The 17,808-nt window shown below is 41.1% G+C and overlaps 1 protein-coding gene across 3 annotated transcripts in view; it reads right to left on the reverse strand.

Moving 5' to 3' along the window:
- The window catches only part of GAS2 (growth arrest specific 2), a 40,094-nt gene extending 22,286 nt beyond the window's left edge, over positions 1-17,808 (reverse strand). The window contains exons 1-5 of one of the 3 annotated variants that reach the window (XM_078863700.1): positions 17,775-17,808; positions 8,499-8,674; positions 7,970-8,312; positions 5,128-5,249; positions 2,928-3,069 (exon numbers count right to left, since the gene is read on the reverse strand). In XM_078863700.1, the coding sequence (XP_078719826.1) occupies positions 2,928-3,069; positions 5,128-5,249; positions 7,970-8,117 (412 nt within the window). In that variant the 5' untranslated portion in view covers positions 8,118-8,312; positions 8,499-8,674; positions 17,775-17,808. Of the gene's footprint in view, positions 1-2,927; positions 3,070-5,127; positions 5,250-7,969; positions 8,313-8,498; positions 8,675-8,943; positions 9,083-10,003; positions 10,403-17,774 lie in introns of those variants that run through there. The other 2 variants (XM_078863699.1, XM_078863698.1) reach the window with 2 other exon arrangements.

Consider the following 17,808-nt stretch of genomic DNA (forward strand, 5'->3'; position numbering starts at 1 on the left):
CATTTAAATGGCAATGACTGGTAGGTGTAGAGTATGAGGACTAGATTGTATGAAGGACCCAGGCTAATGTTATTTTTATTATCATTTCTAACAAAATAAATTACCACAAAATATACTTTAGAAATCATAACAAAAAAAATTTGAAATATTTATTATCATTTACTTTTCAATGTGAAATGTTGTTTTCCTGTGCAGAAGCAAGGACATTACAAACTATACACCCCATGGTCCTCGTCGATTTGGAAACACTTGTGTAAAAGAGCTGCTGCATTGCACCAATATTATCACGTGCTCCAGACGAGTGGGGCAGGGCACCGTGTTTTTCCAGTCCAGGTCTAACCAAATATCACAAAGTTCGAAACACTAATCCTGCTGTGAATGATGCCACTCGATGACACAGATGATAGAGTTACCAAAAGGGCGTGGCTTAGTGTGAACCTGTTCTCAAAACATAACGGGGCCTTTCATTGCACAATACTGCAATATAAAATGTATCCTTATAACTCGGAAAAACATGCAAAAACGTATACAAATACTGCCCACGGCTGAATGGACAGTTATATGGACTATTCATATCACTGCTTTACACTAGCAGCACGAGTTCACATTCTTAAATCAAAGCTGCTTTCACGACCCACAAGTGGTGTCCTTTGTGTTGGCACACATGATCGCATGGACAGAACTTAATATGGCAACAAGTAAACCCGTAAAAACAAAGTTTTTCACTATAAATCCTTTATATGCGTGGCGGCTAGAGTCTTCTCGTCCTCTGGCTTGAGATGGCTGCCACCTATGGGTCAGATGATTGTCTGCCAGTATTAAGCAATTGGTAATTAAATATTTAATTAGTTTTCCCTAAACAGTGTAAAATTTTGGAAAAATTTTTTCAAGAAAATTAATTGTCACACACAACGAGTCTGTGTGGAAAATGTCAGCTCGATTGGATCACGGGAAGTGGGTTAAAAAACGAGCGAAAGATTTGCACGGTCCTAAGCAAGCAAGCGAACTTAATATAAAGGATTTAAAAATATATTCGCCTGTGGAGGACGCGGGGATCGATCCCGCGACCTTTGGCATGGGAAGCGAGGGCGCTACCAACTGCGCTACTCCGCCACGGCCTGTGGAGGGGTTACGCTCTGGGCTCTTATACTGTGAATGAGTTCTATTTGAATATATGTAAAATAATATTTTTTTGCCTAAAAAGTGTAAAATTTTGGGAATTTTTTTTCACGAACATTAATTGTCTCACACAACGAGTCTGCGTGGAAAATGTCAGCTCGATTGGATCACGGGAAGTGGGTTAAAAAACGACCGAAAGATTTGCACGGTCGTAAGCAAGCACGCAAGCAAGCAAGCAAGCGAACTTAATATAAAGGATTTAAAAAAGAAGCAAGAGGACGATTTCTGTTTTCCATCCAAAATAATAAAAAAAAATAACAACCAGAGGACAGACGAAACTACTCCACTAAAAATGAAGATAATTAATGTGGGCCTATCTCACAGGGGGTTTAATTAACTGAAAATAAATGTCTCAACCACTGACAAGCGTGCACACAGCAAACTTACCGATTAAAAAAACGTCAACAGCCATTTTATAGATAGGCAATTAAAAACGTGGCCATCGTCACACATTGACCAACAACTCATCAAAATAAAGACCTGCATAGACCTGTGAACTGCAGGCATGCCATTTCCTCCTCAACACAGCGCAAATCATCACAGACATGTGACAGTTTACCAAGGGTGTCAATAAAGATATTAATGCGTACCAACATCGTCGCAAGGTCAACTCTGTATGACACTGCAATCGCTGTGAGACAATGACTAAGCAATATGAGTGTTTTTCAGGGGCGCTGGTAACTGTAACTCAGCCCTCTCCACTCATGCCACAAACCTGTCACATTGCTACGGCTGCTTCCAATAAAAAAAGTTGTTGCTGCGCTGGCTTCCTGATAACTTGGCCAAGCAGGATTGCCAGAAATTTCTGTTGACTTCAAAAACATTTTTTATTACCCTAATTCTTGCAAGCCGGATTTTGCAGACTTCTAGCACAGATGAAGAACCTTAGCTAAACTGTCGCAAGCGGCATAATGCGCAATGCCTTCCATGCAGATAGATGTATCAAAAAGGGCTGACTCTGGAACACACAATTCTGATTCTGCAATACACAATTCAATTAAAACTACTCATAAATGTTCAAAAAGCACTGCTCATATTTCCATTCGATTAAACTCACCATAAATTAAAAGGCTCTTGATGAAGCGGCAAGGTGGCTCAAAGGTCAGAGCACTGAGCCAGCACCTGAGACCGTAGGCAAATATCTGGGTTTCATCCACCTGTGATTAAACCGTTTCTCACGTGTGGTGAGTTTATTATGGTTTCAGCCTGATCACCAATGACTGCATAAAAAAACCCATCATATTAAATGAGTTTGGTAGGTCATTTGGCTGAATTCCAGCATTGAGGGGTAAATGTATCGGGATGACTGCTATGCAAGGAACATTTCTCTTTAGCAGGGAGTATTGCAAATTGCAGCCCTTTGCAGGGATCACAAAAGTAGTACTGCGATATCTCCTTTCACGGACTGCTCTCTAACAGGCAAAGCTATGCACTGCTCTGTGTAAGTTTGCGAATAGATACTTTATCTTATACTATGATGCTGATAATGCTGATGGCACAACATTGGAAAAAGGTAACAAGGTGAGTGAAAAAGACGAGGGCGGGGGGGGGAGATTTAAAAAACGTGCGCCATTGTTTCAACTGCGGTGCCGTGAGATGGAACCGGCGACATTTGGAACACAAGTCTGTTATGCTAACCGCTACACCACGGCAGGCACCTCCAACTCCCACTGGGACCTAAGAGAATGGGGGTCATTGTGCCTTGAGTGCAGAAGGTGAAATGGAAAAGGTTCTGCTTAATGCCATACCAAGCCCTTCGGACTCGAACATGCAGGATTCATCGATGCCAGCCTCTCGGCACCAAGCGAGAAAATTGGCCGTGTTGTCCCGTGCAAAGAAGGTCCCAGCTGGGGCGTTGGCTCTGCAGGGGATCTTCCGCCGTGGAAAGCGCTGTTGGGCGGAAAAATGGAAACAAGGCATAGGGGGTGGTGGTGGTCGTGAAAGTGGGGAAATTATTAAATAAACACACAAATGTCCAAAATACATTGCAAGCTCAGAGGGGCACAGTCTAAGATTACATTTTTGTAAATTAGGTTTTAGAATCTTATTCTAAACTCCGTGTTCGACATGACACTTTAAAGACATGCACGACGCACCCTCCGCGTGTGCAGTTCACAGCTGAAAACACAAAATACTCGAAAACAGCTCAGCCTCGCAGAGGAAGAGGAAACTGGCTTTTTTTGGCACACGTGAGCACATCACTGCAAGTCATCAGCGTGTGCTAGGGGACGAACGGTGCATACTGCTGGCTTACTCGTGCAAAATGTTGGTGTTATGCATTCACAAGGCCGATTTAGATAGATTAAGGCAGTGGGATAGCTGCCAAATTAACTAGATAGAATGTGTAAACCAACTAACTTATTATGCAAGCTTGTGGTTGGAAAAATACTTCACAAAGTGAAAGTGACGCAATTCTAATTTTCCAATGTATATATGGGTGAGCAGATTTCTGCAGAGCTGGCGATGGTCATTTTTAAAACGTTATGTTTTGTTGTATGTATGTATGTTGAACTTCTATTGCACCGTACTTTAGCCAACTATGCAGGCAGCAGGTGAATAGACACAAAGCAGGTTTCCAATTCACGTTTCGTTCAGATAAGTGCTGTTTATTTAAATACGAATTATTCGGAAAAAATAAATGCAATGGAAATAAATGTCTTTCCAAAAACAGTATTCTACACGCAAACAGGATAAGAATGTTTACGTATATTACGTACTTTACATGTTGTGGAAATGGCTTGAGCATGCAGTGAATTAGTTAAGTCAAAATAGGTTACAATTGGCATATTCCATCCAATTACAGGAAGTCGCTGTAAAAACCAACGTGTTAATCACAATACAAATAGGCCAGGAATTGTTGTTAAAGCAAAGCAATTCAGTTTTGGAAAAGTATTTGAATAAAATCTGGATAATTTGGATCAAAATACATTGTCTTCACCTACTTATTGATGCAAACCCAGTGCTGTGCAGCTTCCTACAATCAACTGCATTAATTGCGTGGAAAATCTGAACGCAAACACTTCTGATCATTGCCCATCTGCTAAACCTCAATGTGAAACCCAACTCTATTCACCTTCCTATTCTATGCACTTCCTGTTACCCCATGCCCCCAAATTAATCCATGGAACCCATTATCTGTGCGAATATCTGCACTTTTTTGTGAATAATAGGAATAACCGAGAAGTAGTGCAAATTTACCCTTTAAACAATCTCTCCACTATTCTTTCATTGATAGTAAGTGGACAATGCACAGATAAGCCGAACCACCAACAGTGCCACCCAAAACAACAAAGAAAAAACGAATAACTGCATTAAATACTTCTGTAAAAATGTTTAACTGTAAACTGGCAAAATGCTGTCTTGTATAATTTTATGATTTAATCTAGCATGAACTGTTTAATTGTTTATTGTATTCGACTGTTTTTTCCCCCCCTAAAATTATACGTTTCATTTTGTAACAGTTCTCCCTTGAAAGAGACTTATAGTCTCAATGGGATCTCAACATCTTCACCATGAGCTAGCCACTGCTGGATAAAGGGCTCACCACGCCATCACCATCCCACATGGTTTGCAAAATCACAATTCATCTCGCTCTTGCAGATGAACTGATCTCACCACTCTTATCTCCATTGTTGGTTGTCCTCCAAGGCATGTTCTCTCAAAGGGGCTACCTTTCCATTAAGTCTGGTCCATCGCCCATGTTACCTCCTTTGGCTACCATTCCATCGCCAGTCTCAATCATTCGGCCAATAATCCCGTCAAATGATGCCTAATGCTCAAGCCCATGAATAGTTTGTCTTCAAGATGATGCATCTCAGAATTGCGTCTGTTCCTTGATCCACGTATTCAACTTTTCAGTCAGAGTAATTCCAAGCGGCTTCTTTCCACGTTTCTTTGTGCACTTGTATGGGTGCTAACCGGGTTGTAAATTAAAACTGCTTAACCCACCTTAGTGACATTGTCTGCATAGTTGTTCTCCTTAGCCTTTGCCTGCAGGATGCTCCCAAGGCGGCAGAGAAGGACGCCATTGTCAATCTGCTCCATGAATGTCTCTGCGCGGATTTCCGTACCTGTGTAAAAAAAAAAGGATAAAAAAATTAACCCGTGAAAACAAAGTTTTTCACTATAAATCCTTTATATGCGTGGCATCGGTTTTATTTTATTATTCATTTCTGTTTTTATTGAGTAAGAGTTTCATTTTTATCACATTGAAATTTTTAATTAAATATGAAAAAAATTTTTTACTAAAAAGTGGAACATTTTGGAAAAATGTTTTCACGAAAATAAATTGTCACGCACAACGAGTCTGTGTGCAAAATGTCAGCTCGATTGGATCACGGGAAGTGGGTTAAAAAACGACCGAAAGATTTGCACGGTCGTAAGAACGCAAGCAAGCAAGTGAACTTAATATAAAGGATTTAAAAATGAATTTAACAATACGACAAACGAACGGAATGTATATAACTCCTAGCCATTATCATGGACCAGCAACAGCATACGTTATCACCAAGGTCAAAGGAATCCCACAGAGGCTCCCGTTTCCGTGAGTTGGGGACATGGTGATGAAAAGATATTTTTTTGTATGTCCAGCTAAAAAATTCATTGTGCTGCCATTGTAAAAAGTGCCTTTGGCAAAGAACTATAAATGAAAGAGACTCTACGGCCATGCGATACCAAAGCTGTTCATTGCTATAACTATCTAATTATGGTACGATTAACGCTTAAACGAAAGATCGAAATAAGTATTACACGAAACATTTTTGATAAACTTTTCCATTTTTTATAAACGCAAATTTTTAAGTGTCAACTCAGCTAAAGTTCAGGGTGGGTGTGTTGTTTCGATATAAACCGCACAATCGGTCACATCAACTTTTTCTAAATGTGTCGAAGCGAAGCTGGTTATTAAGAAAATTTAACGTGCAATTAATGTACGACTTCTAGGGATTTCAAATGGCAGTAATCATCAGGGATGGAAAAAGCGGTGTTGTACATAAGGTGCACATTTATTCAACCCAAGTGATTGAGGCACGCAGAGCTGAGCATGCTGAAATGCTGTGTTGCAGTGGTCTGTTTCGCTCCACAGCTCTTGTCAGGCACCTTGCCAAGTCTAACATTTAACACATGCTCCTAACCCAATGGGGAATACCGCTTCCTATGCATAACTGTTCAAAAATTAGAAGCAATTAAACCGTGAACTGCACAATGTAAATTCATTCTGACAATTATGATAGCATTAACAGCAATAACTATTTTAAATAACATTCACAATCGCACTATCTTCCAAACAAGAATTTTTTTTTACTGCCGATGGTATTAGTCATCTTCTTGGTTCTTTCGGTAAAGTCACGTAGAATGGAAATAATAACATAATAAAAATAAAACATAATAAAATCATTCTCACGACGTTTTGGCCACAACGCGAGCAGCCGTCCTCAGGTGAAGAACAGGTCTGTCGAGAAGACAGAGTCTGAACGTCGTGAGAATTATTTTATTATGTTTATTTTTATTATTTTATTATTTCCATTCTACGTGACTTTACCGAAAGAACCAAGAAGATGAATCCCTGCAGTCACGAAAGCTTTAAATCGAAGGTATCAGTCATATTGAGTTTATAGACTTTTAATATCTTAATGTTGAACAGCATACCTAGAACTGAAGCTGTGGTGAACAGTTACAAGATGTTATTTAAACACAGACACTATGTTCAAGTGGAAAACGAGTCGGCAAGAGCCTCTTCAAATGTTGGGCAGTGAAACCCGACTGAAGACAAGAAGTTCTCAAAATTTTGAATCTTACACATGCAACCCCACAAGCCTCCCATAAGGGAATTCCTGTTCACATACGCTGACGAGCACACATACATTCATGCACATGTACGCACACACACACATGTACAGGCACATGCAGTACTCCCTTTACATCTTTACTTACAGCTGGTAAATGTGAGAAATGGCTTGCAGAGATCATAAATTCAGGCAGTGTTTAAAATCCCTCCACATAAAAGAATTTCAAATATAAATAAATTAATGCAGATGTTAGGGCTTACGTTACATATTTGACAATGACACAACTCAAGTGCAACACTCAACATATCACTCGAGGCTCTTGCGAATACAATTTCAATAACCTCCTGGACTCAGCCAAAAACTTTTAAAACGTCAAATTACCATCTTAAAAATAACTGTAAATGGAAAGGAATACACAATACTTTGGCACACACTTCAAGGTTGAGAAGTAACTATTCTTCCTCAAGTGAAAGTATATTCTAAAAATGTAATTCCACCAATCAAGGAAACTTGCAAATGTCATTAATTTTGATGATTGTAGCCATCTTGAGTGATCAGAGAGAGAAATAATGATTCTATGGAAAGCATTGTTTTGAAATCATAAAAGGTTAAGGTTTTCACAAGTGTAGGTCTTGTTTATAATTTCTGCAATTACTCCACAGAGATTAAATATCGATACGTTTATGCATTAAGTGCTAGTGCCTGTACACATTTAAATCGGCACTTACTTTCCATAGACCACAATACACTTAATGACTATACTGTAATCAAAGTCCATCAACAAAATCTTATCAGAGCTACTTTTCCATACATGGTCAACTTGGCTTAATGACATCCATTGTTGATATCCCTCGAGGACAATGTCACCAGTAGGCCTCATTATAATTTTAATGCCGATGACAACAGGCACACACATACGTATGCATGTTGAACTTCGTTCGAAACTGCACGTAGTCAACCGTGTGCTGATCGGAGGCGCGGTTGCTATAAAGGGCATTACTCACCCAGAATCTCGGTAAGCCACATGGCGAGGTCCTCCTTCATGGGGATGAGGGTGGCTTCGTGACGGCTGGCAAGCCACTGCTGGTACGTGGCCATGTCCGACAGGCCTGGGCGGCTCTTGGGGCCCCCAGGGCTGTTGAGTCCATTCATCTCCACGTTTGCAGTCGACTATTATCTTGCCTTCGCCACAACGAGGAGACACTTCTCTTCGTTTCAACGGTTGCGACGAGAGCGCCTGCAGGGTAATGTCGTCTTTTAGCCAGGCGCGGGTTGAACTGGAGTTCCGATTCGAGAACGAAGTTCTTCGCTCACCAAGCAGAGACGCTGAGCTGCAGCGGAAGACTCCTGCAAAGCAACGGGCATGCTCTCTCTCTCTTTCTCATCTGGCGTAAGGAAGCATGGCACACCTCCCGGGAAAGGCAGCTGCTCTAAGAGCGTCTCCCAAGTTCTGAAATTTGTTCGGACATGCTGTGAAACGAGAAACGTGATGCAACACAAACACCGTCTGCGTCGACGACTTGCTTTGCATACCTGGGTAGAATCACACAGCTCAGCCTTTCAGAGACTCCGGGACATGGATGGTCTGGTAGAGTCGACTTTATTTTTTCTTAAAGAAGCTTTTCTCTCTGCGGACATACTTTGCTCCTGTCTGCTTGGCTCTTGTCCCGGTATTTGGATAACTTCCTTTGTTTCGAACGTCACAGAACCTAAACCAGATGTACATAGACGTACAGAGATCAACCATTAGTATCAGGCACAGCTGAGCCTGTCAGTGACATCTGCTGCAACCGAGACACATTTAAAATATTCAGAAGCTTAAGAAGATTACAGCAGCAACCAGAACTATTCTCACAATTATGTAAATGTGTTGTTTTCGATAAAAACCTATACAAAATGTATTAATTTAACTTGTGTTTTTAAAAAAATTGCTTGAAAAACTACTTTGTTTTCAATTAATTCGGAACACATTACTTACCTTGTTAATTTAAGCATAACACACAAAATATTATAACCAGAGACAATAATATGAAATCAACTCTGCGACCAATACATTATTGTACACCGTCTAATTGAATGGCTTGGTCAAACCACTCGCGAGAAACACACTGCACTGATTATTGGTGCGTCCACCATCTGAAACACAGATCAGTGCACGCGAAACACAGCCCTGGCTGTAACCGGAGAGAGTGTCCCAACTCAGTTGGGGGGAACAGATTTTTGTGCCCCATCACATGGTATCTGATGAAGCCAAGGGATACGAGCCACACAATGAGCAACAACAAAAAACCCAGCTTACACACTGGGGCTATTTATCTCAACCACGAACACTCAAAAGTCTGATTCAGGAGGGTAACTCTGTCACAACATCGAGAGTAATAAGAAATACTAAAAATTGTGTGTTCCGTGAAAGAAAATGTACCCTCGCCCTCTGGTTCAAATAAGGAGCTCATTATTATACCGCATATGCATTCGAAACTGTGTGCAAAATCTTCCTTTGTGCACACAAATAAAGATGAAAAATGCACTGGTTTATTTAGCAATTCGTGATTTGACTCAATTGCCTCGTAATAAACTTTTTTTTTAAATGCTTATAAAGCACATATGCAATTAGTTTCAGGGTTGCAGAACAGCTGTTAAATTAAAAAATCAGGACTCAAAGTAACCATTGTTAAGTGGCCGAAAAACATGAAACACAAACATTTTATGCATTTTGCATAAAAGTGAAAGGTTGCTCTCAATAGTAGGGCCATGTTCAATGCTCCGGTGTGAAATTATAGAATGGAGCACACTGTTCTAGTAAGTTAAACTTTGGAAGTGAAAAAACTCAAAATATTATGGCATTAAACAGGAAGCACTGTATAGAAGCCAACAAAAATATACAATGTGCTAAAAAGCCAAAGGCTTTTCGAGAAAATAATTTTCGAAAATACGTTTGGGTTTTGAACTTTCAATATTTATCATATAAACACAACAATATTAAATGAGCAGTAATTACATAGATAACATTTTTAAATTGTGCAAGTATCTTGGCTTACCTTATGAGCACATTCCAGAAGACAAGTTAAAAACGTCATACGCACTTAACTCTTGCGTACCCAACACCTACAAACTCACGTGTGTAAGAATCGCACAGTAGCGAATGGCACATCACGGTCTATCTACTACAACAGACTAAAGACTCGGGCAATGAATTTTGCAAAACTACAATACCAACTGTGTGCAGTTGCTGGCTCGGCACATGTAGTTTATGTTGAATACGATCCACAGCCGATCTCCACACGGGAAAAGACATATTGGCAGTGAGCCATCACAGAAGGTTCTGTTAACACTATACAGTATGAAAAGAATGGTTGTTTCTGTGCTACTGCTGCCCAAATCCAGCCCGCAAGACCCCATGATGGGCAGATCTCACCAGAGAGAGAGAGAGCGGCGTTCTTCAGTGCGGAAGTTAAGCTTGGGGCCCCAGCTGTCCAGGATGGTCTTTCTATAAGCAGTCCAACTGGTAGCGACAAAAGAAGTGGGGGCAGTGGTAAGAGGTGGAGGCAGTGGTAAGAGGTGGCCCATAAAGGGAGGCCCCATAGGATTGGGTTGGGGACATTTCTGGCTTACTACTCAACACTAGCAGATGCACGCACCGCCTCTTCAAACTCACATTTAAAGATGCGGTACTTTTTTCACGTTGTTATTGTATTCGATTATATCATAAATTGGTATCCCTCAAAAAGCTGCCCACGCTGCAAAACAGCGAGTCGTATACAGATAACTATGTAGAGGCCCACATACTGATGCGGCAACGTGCTTGCTGTCAGGAGTATTGCGGTACACTTCAGCGTGTGGTTGGTTGGGGGTGCGATTGAGCACATGGAATTGCTTGGGGAGCAGCCAATGTCTAATTTATTGTTTAACCTCAAGAGCAACTCACCACAGCCATGATAATGGTCAGTGTGTCTGTTTTACCACGTGAACCAAGCAAAGTAAAATACTGCAGCGTTACTTTACTTTGTACACTGAGTGGATGATTTACAAATACATTTCTATACATTTCTCTGTTGCTTAGTCCTCTGTAGGAAGGCCCTATTTGTAAATTGTATTCATTATTAGTAGCATCAACAGCCCTTTGCCATAACACAGGGATAAAGCCTCCTCACATGCCATCAGAATCAGAAAGGGTTTTATTCGCCATGAAAGTTCGCACAGACAAGAAATTTACTTTGGCCGGAAGGTGCATACATTCAACATTTAGGAATCTTAAATCTTAAATAAGTGGTTTACAAGTCTAACTACTAAAGGTACAAGTCTAACTAATACTAAGGAGCTAAAGTATGTAAAAATTGAATAAAAGAAAATCTAAAATATACAATAGCTATAATATACAATATAAAATTACAAAAATGCAAATAGGGTAACATAGTGCAAATATGGCAGGGTGTCATTATGCAGATATTGTGTTAAAGTCAGTTTGAGCCCCTGGCCTTGTTGAAGAGGCCATGCTGGTCATTGAGGTTGTTCTGTCCATACTTCACCAAGCTGGTCAGTGTAGATTTATTAAGTGGACAGGGAACTAATCACTGGTTCAGAAGTTACTCGCCATTGATGTTAGCCATGACCAAACACGTGCAGCGTCTCGATTTAAAGCTTTCGTGACTGCAGGGATTCATCTTCTTGGTTCTTTCGGTAAAGTCACGTAGAATGGAAATAATAAAATAAAAAAAATAAAACATAACAAAATAATTTTATTTTAAATAATAAAATAATTAGAAATAAAACGTGATAAAATAATTTTAAAATATAAAACATAATAAAATAAATTAATAATGTTTTATTTTTATTATTTTATTATTTCCATTCTACGTGACTTTACCGAAAGAACCAAGAAGACGTGCAGCGTCATTACTGTGCCACCACTTCACCTCTACGTAAAAGAAAGAACAAAAATCAGATAAACCTCTGGTCTCGGAGATTACCATAAAACTCGCACACCTGCCTTCATGGCCTGTCGAGTTATTGTAGCCAAAGGCTTAACGGCTCAAGAGTCTTGAGGTGCAACAGGGGCGTGACAGATACACATGGAATGTGGATTGTACCATTTCCCAAAGGCAAAGGGATGCTGCCCTAATTCTGCTGTGAACAGATCTGGTGTGAAGTAACGGCAATCCATGCAATCATTGTGATGGATGCAAGAGTTTTCATCTACACGCTGTGTAGTGTGCTATATATCATTGCATAAGCAATGTTTGAGGAGCAAAATTGCCAAACACGGAATGATGGATGGTGTGAAGATTTGGCCTGTGGGGCTTTAAAAGTATTTCAATTAAACACACCGAGTTAGTGTGCATAGTCAGCAGCTCCGTTTCTGCTATAGGTAATTACTAATTACTGTAGTAAAATTGCAAGGTTAGTCGTGTCATAGAAGTTGAAATCCCATTTTTGAAAGAATACACGCAAACAATTTTTTTACAAATAAATGCGCCGACATCACTACCCAGGGCTTCCTTACAGAGATTATGTATTGCATTGTCCTGTCATCAGGATAGCAGGCAACACAATTCTATACAATACAATAGGTACCCCGGAATATAAAAGTGAATATAATTTGCAAACGAGACCTGGAAAACAATCACTGTGGTCGGACATGTTCAAATATAGTGCATTTCATTAAAAGATAATTCTCTCAATGAGTCCTTCCATAGTCAGAAGAGCACTACAAGAGAATACATTCTCATGTGCTCTCCGATGGTTACAAAAATAAAATAAAACCTTCATCCAAAGTACTTTCTCATGAATGTGTAAACGTAGTCCAGGTTCATGGTTTCATATCCTAGGCTTGTGTTCGTCGTCCGAGCATCAGGATTCTCAGTCCAGTTTCTGCGTGTCGGGTGTTCATAATACAGCATGCTGGGTGTTCATGGTACAGCGTGCTAGTTGTTGTGTTCATGTGGAGTGCACCATGAACACCGTCTTGATAAGGAAGGTGTTTCGGTTTTAAAAGAGGCTAAATATGTATCTTATAATGTATTTTACAAATTTAAACCTTTGAATGCTTTTAACTATTGTGTATCTCAAATTGTAATGATTTAATAATGTTACGTTTCCTTGTGAAGTGCACGGTGACGATTGTATTCTGAAGTATGAAATAAAGTTCAGTTGATTGACGAATGAGGCTGTCATATGGCTAAAGAGTGTTGCAAGTGAATGTATGTATCTCGGTTCGGCTCTACAATATATCTCAATGGCTTAAATAGGCTTTAGAATAGTGGATTTTTATTATTATCGATATAATTGCACCTGATTACCTAGAGCATATTACAAAACTAACCTCAAAGTGATTCTGTTATAGTTAAATTACAACATTTAGGTCAATACATCTTAATTAACTATTGTAAATAAATTCTATTGCAAGTTTATTCAGTTTCACACGTAGGCTTTCGTGACCAATATCATCCATAAGAGGGGTCTGTTGGGTTAGATCGTGTAAATAAAAGTGAATGCACCTTAAATTAGGCGCTTATGTGGTTAAATGAAGCACTTCACTTAGACGGTGGTGCAGTATTGAATGCACCAAGCTATGAACCAAGTGAATGGAATTCAAACAACAAATGATGGCTAACATCAGCAGCGAGTGGTATCCGAATTGGTCCTGAGCACTCCCTTCACTAACCGGGATTGACCAGTAATTCTAGATTTGAAGCTTTCGTGACTGCAAGGATTCATATTCTTAGGTTTTTTCGGTAAAGTCACGTAGGTAAAACATCAAAATTAATGAAAATAAAATAAAACAAAAATCACGACGTTTCGGAGGCAACACAAGTCTCCGTCATCAGGTGGGACCGTCACAGCCGAATTAGCTGCATCAAGTGAGGCAATGATTCAAGATGTAATCCCTTATAAGCAAGTTGAAGGGGGGAGGAGAGGGGGGGGCTCATCAGAATGTGGTAGCCAATGAATGGAAACGTATCGGGAGGGAGGGGGGCGGGGCTCAAAGACAGCACGGAGTGCTCAACACATGATACACATGATAGACAAAAGAACGAAAATGCCCATGTTTATACCAATGCTGGCTGAACAGTGAAGAGAGTACTGTTAAAAATAACTGGGGATGTTAACACTCGGTAAAGTAAAGTAAAATAGTGCCTGTCAGATAAGATGGTCCAAAAAAGTGTAATTAAGTCTTTTTTGCGTGGTTGATAACATCTTTCAAAGGAGGAGGCCTGACGGATCCTTGGGACATTCTGTCTACAGGAAAGCCACCCACACAGATTCCTACTTGAAACCGGATTCCCACCACCACCCATCTCAAAAGAATTCTCTCATCAAAACGCTATACCACAGAGCCCATGGCATTTCTGACAAACACCACCTGACCGGTGAATTAAGACAAGTACATCGGGCCCTCAGGATGAACGGATACTCTGACCGTACTATCCGCCAAGCTGTCTCTCCCACCACACAGAAACAGCCACATGAAACTCCGACCAAAACCATCACGTTACCATACATAGCAGGCGTGACCAAAAAGATCTCCAAAATTCTAAACAAACATAAGATCCAAGTCCGATTCAGTACAGTGCATAAAATCCGTGATCTGATTCCATCTGTGAAGGATGTAGTTCCTGACTTACAATATCCTGGATTCTACAAATTGAGTTGCATTTGTGGTGATTGCTACATTGGAGAAAGGAAACGTCATGTTTCTGATCGTGTCCGCGAGCACAAGTCAGATCTGAAACACGGCAGAACTGATTCTTCTGCCGTTGCCGATCATTGCTACAACTCGGTGGGCTCTCATGAAATTGTCTTTTCCGAGACCAAGGTTCTCTGCAAACCTCCCGGCTACCATCAAAGGTTTGTACACGAAGCCATACAAATATACAAACACAGACATAATTTCAACCGTGATGATGGGTACAAACTTAGTAATCATTGGAAAGATGTTATCAACCACGCAAAAAAGACTTAATTACACTTTTTTGGACCATCTTATCTGACAGGCACTATTTTACTTTACTTTACCGAGTGTTAACATCCCCAGTTATTTTTAACAGTACTCTCTTCACTGTTCAGCCAGCATTGGTATAAACATGGGCATTTTCGTTCTTTTGTCTATCATGTGTATCATGTGTTGAGCACTCCGTGCCGTCATGTGTTGAGCACTCCGTGCTGTCTTTGAGCCCCGCCCCCCTCCCTCCCGATACGTTTCCATTCATTGGCTACCACATTCTGATGAGCCCCCCCCCTCTCCTCCCCCCTTCAACTTGCTTATAAGGGATTACATCTTGAATCATTGCCTCACTTGATGCAGCTAATTCGGCTGTGACGGTCCCACCTGATGACGGAGACTTGTGTTGCCTCCGAAACGTCGTGATTTTTGTTTTATTTTATTTTATTTTCATTAATTTTGATGTTTTACCTACGTGACTTTACCGAAAAAACCTAAGAATATTGACCAGTAAGTGAAGTATGGTCAAACAACCCCCCATGACAAAAAGGCATGGGAAAGGCTTTCATCCAGCAGAGGATTGACAATTTATAAACTTTATTCTTAAGACTCGCAAGCGAGTAAATAAAGGACATTAAATTGTTCAAATAAAGGAAACTATTGTACAATCAATCTCAATGTACTCGTATTGCTGAACGAACCACTTTACACGATCATTTAACTTAAACTCTCAAATTGTAAAAAAAAAAGGTTTGCGCATTTATCTAAAACGGTAAAAATGTCGTCCAAACAATGATCAATGTGCAACTGCCTTAGTTACATAAATTACTTAAAGCTCATTAAGTCTCCATTAGGCTTACCCTTAGTAGAATAGGACGTTTTACAAGGTGGGGAATCTTAATAAGTCTCTCCCATGATTAAATAACTAACGATTAATTTTAAATTAATAACTAAATAAATGTACAAGTTAAACTTAAACATTTTTATTATTTTACCCGGTAAGGCCCACGTTGTTGGAAATTCCACGTGCTTATGGCGGGCATTCGAGTCAATCTACAGGACAAGCATTACTCTTTGGTTCTTTCGATAAAGTCACGTAGGTATAAAATAAAATAAATTAAATCACGACGTTTCGGGCGCAACACAAGCGTCCGTCATCAGGTCCCACCTTGTGTTGCGCCCGAAACGTCGGGATTTAATTTATACCTACGTGACTTTACCGAAAGAACAAAAGAGTATGGATCCCTGCAGTCACGAAAACTTAAAATGTAGGACAAGCAGTGTTGCCTTCCCGACAGCAGCACTGATTGTACAGACCCTGGAGGGAGAGATGGATGATTGACAGAGTAAACCCCCAAACCAGGATCTGATTTCTCTGAACCCATCTTCCATTGCGAGTGGCTCCGCTCTACTGCGAGCAACAAACATCACGACTATGAAGGTGAAGTTACAGTCAGCTCACACGACGTGTGGCAAATCATCCAGCCGTGGGCCGATAAAGGGGCCCCGATCCACAACTCAGGAGGAGAACATCACAGCGGCGATACACTACTCCGGCTGCTCCTGACACGGTGTGTCTGGCTAGACCTGACCCGAATCGTGAAATTGTATTCCGTTGCTCTGCCATCTCCATCAGCCACGCGAAGGGAAGACCCGCCACCAACCAGGCAGATGCAAGAGGGCGACATATCGTATTCGAACAAAGGCACAAAAACACCGGCTCGTCTCTGGCTCAGGGTTTTTTTACACATTCCTGCGGAGGGAGCTGGTAGGAACGTTGGGTTGCTCGGTCAATGGCCAGGGTCAACGGCAGCGTGGTTTATTCCGCAAATATGCCCGACTGTGAGGGCGGGCACAAGCCGGCGTGAGTAGGTTAAACGTTGAGTTTTATAAGGGCACCACGGGGTGACCAGCACCTCCCCACCCAGCCCCTCCCCACCCAGCCCCTCCCCACCCAACCCCTCCCCACCCAGCCCCTCCCCACCCAGCCCCTCCCCACCCAGCCCCTCCCCTCCCATTTTTGGATGCACGAGGAACGGACGGACACAATAATCCCCTGTGGGCTGGTGGAACCAGGAGGTTCCTACCAGTAAGAGATTGTCATCTCGGCTCACTCCGTTCTCGAGCCACGCAAACACGCGTAGAACACGCGCGGAAGTGGGCCATCTAATGGGCCAAAATCCACGCGGGGAGACGATATGCCCGACAGATACGGGCGATAAGAGGTGTTTTTGTTTGGGTTAGATGGCGTAACTATAATTGCTGTGTCGTTAACCCCGCCGCCACCGGACACAGCCAATTAGTAAAGGTTCGTCATGTAAACAGAGCATGCCAATCAATGCGTTACTAGGACAGCACACCGGGTGATGATGCGAGTGGTTACTTATGACGAAACGTCGTACTCTGAGTGTAACTGTTGTGGGTTTTGGTCTCCAACACACAAGTGCTGTAGTAGTAACTCAATGGGACCCACGTTCTGTTTATGTGACAAACCTTTATGATCTTCTTGGTTCTTTCGGTAAAGTCGCGTAGAAGGGAAATAATAAAATTATAAAAATAAAAAATAACATTTTGTGATATTTTTTTTTATTAAGTTTCATTTTTATTATTTTATTATTTCCCTTCTACGTGACTTTACCAAAAGAACCAAGAAAGATGAATCGCTGCAGTCACGAAAGCTTTAAATCGAAACCTTTACGAGTTGGCAGTGTCGGGTGGTGGCGGGTTTAACGACACGACATTTCTCTTGCCAAAATCTAACCCCCCCAAAACAACAACCTTATAGTATGGCTACTATTTGCTCGCGAAAGCCTAACGAACTACTAACTTACTGCTGCGTGTTAAACAGAGAATTAGACGAACTCACTCACCACGCCGGCCTATGCCCGACTTCCCGCGTCTCCG

The sequence above is a fragment of the Lampetra fluviatilis genome, chromosome 16, assembly GCF_964198595.1.
Source record: "Lampetra fluviatilis chromosome 16, kcLamFluv1.1, whole genome shotgun sequence".
Taxonomy (NCBI): Eukaryota; Metazoa; Chordata; class Hyperoartia; order Petromyzontiformes; family Petromyzontidae; genus Lampetra; species Lampetra fluviatilis.